Source organism: Limulus polyphemus, unplaced genomic scaffold (assembly GCF_000517525.1).
Source record: "Limulus polyphemus unplaced genomic scaffold, Limulus_polyphemus-2.1.2 Scaffold4651, whole genome shotgun sequence".
In the NCBI taxonomy this organism is placed as follows: domain Eukaryota; kingdom Metazoa; phylum Arthropoda; class Merostomata; order Xiphosura; family Limulidae; genus Limulus; species Limulus polyphemus.
In genome coordinates this window covers 9,530-19,310 of record NW_013670261.1, presented here as the reverse complement: position 1 = coordinate 19,310, position 9,781 = coordinate 9,530, and the positions used below count along the sequence as shown (strand labels likewise).

The 9,781-nt window shown below is 33.8% G+C and overlaps 2 protein-coding genes across 3 annotated transcripts in view; one reads left to right on the top strand and one right to left on the bottom strand.

Annotated features, from left to right (window-relative positions):
* Positions 1-1,971, top strand: part of LOC106471490 (signal-induced proliferation-associated 1-like protein 2) — a 41,836-nt gene extending 39,865 nt beyond the window's left edge. Inside the window, exons 25-26 of one of the 2 annotated variants that reach the window (XR_002613268.1) lie at positions 1,009-1,260; positions 1,904-1,971. Coding sequence is in view for 1 of the 2 variants with exons in the window: in XM_013932090.2 (XP_013787544.1) it covers positions 1,009-1,152 (144 nt within the window). In the remaining variant the exon portion in view is untranslated. Of the gene's footprint in view, positions 1-1,008 lie in introns of both variants that reach the window. The other variant, XM_013932090.2, reaches the window with a different exon arrangement.
* A 1,689-nt stretch (positions 1,972-3,660) lies between these two features.
* On the bottom strand, positions 3,661-8,037 carry LOC106471488 (polyribonucleotide nucleotidyltransferase 1, mitochondrial-like). Its single transcript, XM_022400104.1, has 6 exons — positions 7,992-8,037; positions 7,636-7,719; positions 5,235-5,341; positions 4,986-5,041; positions 4,557-4,635; positions 3,661-4,330 (listed from the first exon to the last, which is right to left on the bottom strand). The coding sequence occupies exons 1-6, from the start codon at positions 8,035-8,037 to the stop codon at positions 4,139-4,141; spliced, it is 564 nt and encodes a 187-aa protein (XP_022255812.1). The 3' UTR covers positions 3,661-4,138.
* Between the last annotated feature and the right edge of the window lie 1,744 nt (positions 8,038-9,781).

Here is a 9,781-nt window from a genome sequence, read left to right as displayed (position 1 = left end):
TACAATTAAATAATGTAATAATGTATCTAGAAACTATATTACGTATATCTAGTGCCAAAGAAATAAATATGAACTTCTGGCTAAACACATGAACTTTCTACTGTTGCAATTATTAAACATTTGATGAAAGTCTCACACTTAACTTTGATAGACTTATAATAAGGTTGTTGAAAAATATTCCAGTTTAGCTCATTCTCACCTTTAGAAGAGAAAATTTTCACATAATAAGATTGAAGTTTTAAACAGACACGTTACAGACTTAGTAATATCCATGTAGTAACAGTGTATTATGTACTTAGAACAAATCAAGTTTTAGAAAAGATTGTAATACGTTATTAAAATGACAAGAATTCCTCATTCTGTTCTCTTGCATCAACAGTAACTACCACACACAGTTTGTATTCTGTTTTTCTCCTGCACCAACAGTAACTACCACACACAGTATGTATTCTGTTCGTCTCCTGCACCAACAGTAACTACCACATACAGTATGTATTCTGTTCGTCTCCTGCACCAACAGTAACTACCACACACAGTATGTATTCTGTTCTTCTCTTACATCAACAGTAACTACCACACACAGTATGTATTCTGTTCTTCTCTTACATCAACAGTAACTACCACACACAGTATGTATTCTGTTCGTCTCCTGCACCAACAGTAACTACCACACACAGTTTGTATTCTGTTATTCTCCTGTACCAACAGTAACTACCACACACAGTATGTATTCTGTTCTTCTCTTACATCAACTGTAACTACCACACACAGTATGTATTCTGTTCGTCTCCTGCACCAACAGTAACTACCACACAGTAAGTATTCTGTTCTTCTCTTACATCAACAGTAACTACCACACACAGTATATATTCTGTTCTTCTCCTGCACCAACAGTAACTACCACACACAGTATGTATTCTGTTCTTCTCCTGCACCAACAATAAATAGCATGAATAGTTTGTATCATTGAATGTTGCAAGTTCTCAAGCTAGCCCTATTTATTTGTAGGAACAAAGTCAAACTGCTGTTCTGGAAAAACAGATGAAGCAACTGCAACTAGAAAACCAAAGGCTTCATCAAGAATCTCAGCTTGTGGTTGCTAAACTTAATAAGATCAGCAAGATGGTTCTTCCTCCACAACAGTGTTTGTAATAAACTAGCTTGCAGATCACCAAGTCATAGTGTACAATTAAGGATTGTTTATATTGAGCAACTAAAGTATCTCAGCTTGTAGTAATATAGCTTAATGAGATAGCCAAAGTTTATCCATCCCAACTGAGGAATCTCAGTTTGATGAGATAAACATAGATGTATTCACTACAACTGAAGAATCTCAGCTTTATGAGATAAACATAGATGTATTCACTACAACTGAAGAATCTCAGCTTCATAAGATAACTAGGGTGTGTCTATCACAATTGAAGAATCTCAGCTTTATGAGATAAACCTAGATGTATTTACTACAACTGAAAAATCTCAGCTTCAAAACTAGGGTTTATCCAACACATCTGAAGAATCTCAGCTTGTAGTAATCCAGCTTCCAGATGATGAGAGAACCAACGTGTGTCCACCACAACTGAAAAATATCAGCTTGATAAGAGTACCAGGGTTTGTTTACTATAATTGAGGAATGTCAGCTTGTAGTAATCCAGCTCGATGAGATAACCAGGGTTTGTTTACTATAACTGAGGAATGTCAGCTTGTAGTAATCCAGCTCGATGAGATAACCAGGGTTTGTTTACTATAACTGAGGAATGTCAGCTTGTAGTAATCCAGCTCGATGAGATAACCAGAGTTTGTTTACTATAACTGAAGAATGTCAGCTTGTAGTAATCCAGCTCGATGAGATAACCAGGGTTTGTTTACTATAACTGAAGAATGTCAGCTTGATGAGATAACTGAGGTTTATCAACCACAACTGAAAAATCTCAGCTTCTGATAATCCAACTTCACAAGATAGCCAACATTTATCCACCACAACTGGTGAAGTTGGATTATCAGAAGCTGAGATTTTTCAGTTGTGGTGGATAAATGTTGGCTATCTTGTCAAGTTGGATTATTAGAAGCTGAGATTCTTCAGTTGTGGTGGATACACCTTGGTTATCTCATCAAGCTGGATTACCACAAGCTGAGATTCTTCAGTTATAAAAACAAACCCTGGTTATCTCATCAAGCTGAGATTTTTAAGATAGCCAACATTTATCCACCACAACTGAAAAATCTCAGCTTGATGAGATAACCAGGGTTTGTTTACTATAACTGAAGAATCTCAGCTCCTAGTAATTCAGTTTGAGATAACCATCCTATGTCCACCACAACTGAAGAATCTCAGCTTGTAGTAATTTAGCTTGATGAGATAACTAAGGTGTATATATCACAACGAGTAGTGCTCATGATGTCCAGCAACTGAAGTTTTAACTTTTGGCCAAGAACCAGTGAGCTTTAAGGATATCTAAGAATGTTGTGTTTCCCACTTAGATGATTCTAAACTTGAAGCTTGTGGTTTTATATATCTGTATATGCTGTGGTCACCTATTCCACAATTGGATGAAAAGTTTTATCACTTGGTCATGCAGCTGTCCATCGTCCATACAGTTCTACCTCCTGAATGCTGATGCCTAAATATGTTAAGTGGCAATATTTGATAATGATGTCCTTATTTTTATTTAGAGAGTATTCTTTAAGGAGTGTGTGTGTGTTTCACAAAGAACGTAAGACCAAAGAAAATAATTATTCAACTATTTTAGATTGACATTCTATGAGAATGTTTATATTCCGTAGTCTTTAATATAATATAAAGGTGGTGATGTAGTTATATGCATTTATAGTTTTTTTTTGTGTTGTTGAGTTATAGTGACCACAGATTCAATTATTTAATTCATGTAAGATCATTAAAGAACATACATACAGCACAGGGAAATAAACATACAACTTTCAGTTAGCAAGAGAGTAGCTAAGGAAGAACATACCTTCTTGGACATCAGTTAGACTTCATATAAAAAACATCAACAGTGGTATTAATCTATTACCAGGAAATCTGACCTAAATGGGGGTACTTAGCATTTACTAGAAGTGTACAATTGTCTGTTATCTTGCCAGGAAATGTGTTAAAGAGCTATTAGTCCTAATCTGACCTAAATGGGGGTACTTAGCATGTACTAGAAGTGTACAATTGTCTGTTAAAGAGCTATTAGTCCTTTAGATTAATTAACATGTCCAAACAATAACACTTTTCATTTATAAAGTGCCTATGTTCATTTGTTTGACGGTGAACCACACTGTACGTAATTTAAGTATTGTTGATTTACGTATATGTGCTACACAACTTGACAACCAAATATTCTATTTCTCTAAATCAGGTTCTTATTATATTGTGTGTAAAATAACTACAACCCTAACTTTACTGTAACTTGGTTCAGTCTATGTTATGTTGAAAACCATGCTTTCATAATTAACGAAACTAGCTTAAACCTTCACGTGTTGTTATTAGTGTAATGTTCCTGTTTGTTCTAGAACCAAAGATGTAATAAAAGCTTGGGAACTTTCTTAAATTAGTGTACTCCAAGAAATTGTTAATTCATACAGTAGTGTTTTTATTGTTTGAGAAGTTTCATATTTAACTTTATTACAAATCAAAGCTGATTCATTATTAATAGCTTGATGATAATCAAAACCAAATAATTGAGAATAATTGCATGTAACATAAGAATAGTTAGTTATCCTTAATTAGTGTGTATTTATACAAGTTCAGTCTAACCACACAATTATTGTGTATTATATTTAATACATATATTACTGTAGGTATGTACAATGGAGCCAGAGCTCTATTTTTTATAAAAAGAAAAAAAGAATATATTTATACTTTTTCCCTATTTGAACCTGATGTAAAAAATGTTTAATCTGTTATTTCAGCCAGTACAATAAAGATTTTTTGAAGAGTGTTTTGTTATTTTGTAATAACTACTCAAGCTGTTTGTTCCTCGAGAAAGTCAAAACACTTCAAGTCCTTTATGTACTTAATCTCTGTAAATTTAGCATAGAAATATCTCCCCTGCTTACAAAACACTATGTTACATCTTCCTGACTAACAGTTTTGTAGCCTGGTTCAACATCACAGCTGGTCTATAGTAAGCACCACTCATTGTGAGCTTGAGTTAAGATTAGATGTAGACACTTGTTGTTTTTCTCCCAAGTTACGTAAGACTGTAGTAGCCGTTGGCTGTAGAACTTTACGGGACAACCTCATCCTTCCACTAACGGGGTCACGGCCAAAATACTTCACTTGAATTTCTTGTCCCACTTCCAATCCCAAAGCAGTAGGGTGACTTATCTAGTGGGAAGATTAAATATGGCTTGTATCCCTAATATTCACTTAAAAAATAAAGACCACAGTTTGCATTTGAATATTTAATTTCAAAAGTGAAAATATAACAACACAAACCAGATCCAGTATTTAGTAAATTTCATACTTTAAGTCAGTTTTGTTTAGGTTAATATGACAGAAAGATGACTAAACAGACTTCATTTATTATTTTTAGCATAAAATGATACTCTACCTTTCTTTGGTCTAACTGGGAGTTGTGAAGTAAGGCTGGTGTCATAGCTGGATACAAAGTAACCATAACACCAGTTTCTCTAATAAAAAAAACAATTTATTGAACATGGATATTAAGAACTTGCAGATTCTGTACTTATTGAAATAACATTTTAATGGTCTTTACAGGTGTCACTTGATTTTAATTAGACAATTCTCTGACACTGTCGAAACATACACTAGGCTGTATAGATAAGAACCTTCCCTATCTATGATGTAAAAGTTACTTAAATGAACCATATCAGTAAGTAAAAATATGTTATATAAGAACCACATTTGTGACTACCTTATTTTTTGAATAACACTTCCACCAGATTCTGGAAAATAAATCATTACATTTTAACACTGCTCTCGACTATCTTATGTTACTTTTCCAAAATTTCAAACTTACCTTAACTCTACAATTGTTGCTGTGTAAATAGCACCAAATTCAAGTTCTGGTTCTTTCTAAAAGTACAGAGAATATGTTAGAAATAAACAACCACTGAAGTTAATACTTAACGGTTCAGATATTGTTGTTAAAGAAAATGTGTACACACACATGCTTTTACAAATATAAACTTGTTTGTTTAATACTGAATCGGCCAATTCAATGATATTGTAGATTTAGTTTTGCGAGTGGGCAGTAATATAAACATACCTCCTCGGACAGAAATTCCTCAATCATCTCTTTAGCTTCATCCATGGCACTCTGGTTGGGTGCAAATATGTCATAGTTGGAACCATTAGTTTGTGTGACGTGAACACCTAAACCAAAGTAAAGACAACAGCCATCAAATTATTACAACTTTAATATTGTGATAAAGAATCAAGATATTCTTGACTGATGTCATCAGCAACTCTTATTTCATAACTTAATCAAAAGGATGTTAAGTTGAAGACCAAATAACAGCTATAATATGAATCTCAGGATAGAACAATTAGAACACTACAGACAGACCTCCTGAGACCAAACAACAGCTATAATATGAATCTCAGGACAGAACAATTATAAAGAATGTAGTGTTAACTACAGACAGACCTCCTGAGACCAAACAACAGCTATAATATGAATCTCAGGATAGAACACTACATACTCCCCGAGACTAAACAACAGCTATAAAATGAATCTCAGGATAGAACAATTAGAACACTACATTCTTTCCATCATTTTTTCAAGTTATGAAAGAAAAAGTTTGCTGATCAAGTCTCTCAATAGAGTATTCTAAATTCTTTTACTTATATTTTATATTGTGAGAAAAAGCAAATTCAATTATTCAGATTGGTGTTTATTTGCTACCAAAATACAGAAAATAAGAATTTATTCTTATTTAAAATATCTTAAAACTTAATGAGTAGTTTATATTCCAGGAAATCCTTTCACTCAAGATCTGCGAGTTTTATGCTCATAAGGTCAGTTCATTTCTGAAGCTACACATACTATGTTTACTATAATTCTGAATTTATTAAGTATACCTTATGAAAGTTGGCAAGCTTTCAGTGAATATTACAATATTTTTTTGTTTTGTTTTTGAATTACACGCAAAGCTACATGAGGGCTATCTGCGCTAGCCGTCCCTAATTTAGCAGTGTAAGACTAGAAGGAAGGCAACTAGTCATCACCACCCACCGCCAACTCTTGGGCTACTCTTTTACCAACGAATAGTGGGATTGAACATCACATTATAATGCCCCCACTGCTGAAAGGGCGAGCATGTTTGGTGGGACGGGGATTCGAACCCGCGACCCTCAGATTGCGAGTCGAGCTCCTTAACAACCTGGCCATGCCGGGCCATATTTTTTTTTTTGTGAATTTCTGAAGCCCTTACCGAGTTAATCAGAAAGAAAAGCAATTTTCATCTTACAGCTTTCAGATTTCATGTACATAACCTCTAGAACAGTGGCATGAATCTACAAGGCAGTTGTGACAGACTGGTGCTGGTTTGTGGACCAGTAGTCGAGAAACTGTATAGAACCTCTTAAATAATCATCAGAAGCTTTTGAGATAAAAACTTTATATATTATCTTTACCCTAACACTAACTGTAGTAAAATCATCGATGTCCAGATTGAACAACCTTGTAAAAAGTTAAGGTAGAGAAAATATAAAGTTTTACTAAAAACAAATGTTTGAATGTATTTAGGAGGCTTCAGAGATTATGCAAACGAAATTTGAGATTTTTTTAATCTTAACATGAAAATTACTTTGCACTCAGACTAGTAAAAAAAAATACTCGTAATGTTTACTGAAAGTGTAAAATTTTGTGAAGGTATACTTATTATATTAAAAGTTAGTAGTATCAAACTATGAAGACTTTAAACAAGTACAAAAAGGTCACGTGGTCGGTCAATTCGACCAAGCCCATGAAGATAGAGATAAGCTTCATGATCATCTACCCTCATTGAATAGCAAGAGTACTATTGTGGCAAGCAGTGGTTTAGTAATCTTTAGAGAGATCTAAACGTTTCATTTTACATAAACTAACCAGTAGTGTTTAAAACTTGATCAAAAGATGTATTTTTTTTTCCTCTCTTCTGACAAATAACTTTCTTATTTCTACATGAACTAACCAGTATTTTTTCTCACATTTCACACAGGGTTGACTTATGGTGTTATTACTGTTAGTTTCATTGAACTCTGGTCAGTTACTGTTGTCAGTTTCTTAAAGTTACTGCCATCCTTATCAGTTACTGCTGTCAGTTTCTTAAAATTACTGCCATCCTTACCAGTTATTGCTGTCAGTTTCTTAAAATTATTGCCATCCTTACCAGTTACTGCTGTCAGTTTTGTAAAATTATTGCCATCCTTACTGGTTACTGCTGTCAGTTTCTTAAAATTATTGCCATCCTTACCATTTATTGCTGTCAGTTTCATAAAATCATTGCCATCCTTACCAGTTACTGCTGTCAGTATCTTAAAATTATTGCCATACTTACCAGTTACTGCTGTCAGTTTCATAAAATCATTGCCATCCTTACCAGTTACTGCTGCCAGTTTCTTAAAATCATTGCCATCCTTACCAGTTACTGCTGTCAGTATCTTAAAATTATTGCCATCCTTACCAGTTACTGCTGTCAGTTTCTTTAAGTTGTAACCTCCAAACCCAATCAGTTTTCCACACTTATGAGCTGGTACTTCAAGTTTTTCTATGAAGAAATTTAAATCAAATGCTTTAAACAAATAACACAAAAATCTATCCTTACATTAAGTAACATACATTAACAACATCTAACCTCAGGTCATTGACTATCCGCTGTAAGACTACACAACAGTTATCACTATACTCCTTAAGGTTGCAAAAAGGTTTTTATCTAACTGAAGAGCTTCCATTATCTTCTTTCAGACACATCAGTCTACCTCAAAATCAGATGATAAACATTATCTACACTGTAAGACTACACAACAGTTATCACTATACTCCTTAAGGTTGCAAAAAGGTTTTTATCTAACTGAAGAGCTTCCATTATCTTCTTTCAGACACATCAGTCTACCTCAAAATCAGATGATAAACATTATCTACACTCTTTCTAGTTCTCCAAGTACAAAACAAAGCTCTTTTCCTTTAACATTCATATATACCTATCATCCAAAATACAAGCCTACCTCAATACTTGACAGCTCATAACAATCTGATCTATCATTATCAGTTCTTAATTTATATTAAATGATAACTGAAACAAATTATTTTGGCTAAATTTAATTTAGATCAATGTTCACTAAACATAGATTACTGAAGGTTTGTCACCTGAATAAGGACTAGAAACAATATTCACTCTACACAGATTACTGAAGGTTTGTCACCTGAATAAGGACTAGAAACAATATTCACTCTACACAGATTACTGAAGGTTTGTCACCTGAATAAGGACTAGAATCAATATTCATTCTACACAGATTACTGAAGGTTTGTCACCTGAATAAGGACTATAATCAATATTCATTCTACACAGATTACTTAAAGTTTGTCGCCTGAATAAGGACTAGAATCAATATTCACTCTACACAGATTACTGAAGGTTTGTCGCCTGAATAAGGACTAGAATCAATATTCACTCTACACAGATTACTGAAGGTTTGTCACCTGAATAAGGACCAGAATAACTAGTCACTCTACACACATTACTGAAGGTTTGTCACCTGAATAAGGACTAAGATCAATATTCACTCTACACAGATTACTGAAGGTTTGTCACCTGAATAAGGACTAGAATCAATATTCACTCTACACAGATTACTGAAGGTTTGTCACATGAATAAGGACTAGAATCAATATTCACTCTATACAGATTACTGCAGGTTTGTCATCTGAATAAGAACTATAATCAATATTCACTCTATACAGATTACTGCAGGTTTGTCATCTGAATAAGAACTATAATCAATATTCACTCTACACAGATTACTGAAGGTTTGTCACCTGAATATGGACTATAATCAATATTCACTCTACACAGAATACTGAAGGTTTGTCACCTGAATAAGAACTAGAATCAATATTCACTCTACACAGATTACTGAGGGTTTGTCACCTGAATAAGGACTATAATCAATATTCATTCTACACATATTACTTAGGGTTTGTCACCTGAATAAGGACTAGAATCAATATTCACTCTACACAGCTTACTGAAGGTTTGTCACCTGAATAAAAACTAGAATCAATATTCACTCTACACAGATAACTGAGTGTTTGTCATCTGAATAAGGACTAGAATCAATATTCACTCTACACAGAATACTGAAGGTTTGTCACCTGAATAAGGACTAGAATCAATATTCACTCTACACAGATTACTGAAGGTTTGTCACCTGAATAAGAACTAGAATCAATATTCACTCCACACAGATTACTGAAGGTTTGTCACCTGAATAAGAACTAGAATCAATATTCACTCTACACAGATTACTGAAGGTTTGTCACCTGAATAAGGATCAGAATAACTATTTACTCTACACAAATTACTGAAGGTTTGTCACCTGAATAAGGACTAAGATCAATATTCACTCTACACAGATTACTGAAGGTTTGTCACATGAATAAGGACTAGAATCAATATTCACTCTACACAGATTACTGCAGGTTTGTCACCTGAATAAGAACTAAAATCAATATTCACTATACACAGATTACTGAAGGTTTGTCACATGAATAAGGACTAGAATCAATATTCACTCTACACAGATTACTGCAGGTTTGTCACCTGAATA

What these genes read in the sequence shown, in the direction of transcription:
- LOC106471488 (XM_022400104.1), bottom strand. Translation starts at nt 8,037, where the DNA reads ATGGAAGCTCTTCAGTTAGATAAAAACCTTTTTGCAACCTTAAGGA. An exon ending in GAAACTGACAGCAGTAACTG is followed by an intron (nt 5,342 to 7,635) that starts GTAAGGATGGCA and finishes ACTTTGGTTTAG; the next exon opens with GTGTTCACGTCACACAAACT. An exon ending in GCAACAATTGTAGAGTTAAG is followed by an intron (nt 4,636 to 4,985) that starts GTAAGTTTGAAA and finishes TTTTTTTATTAG; the next exon opens with AGAAACTGGTGTTATGGTTA.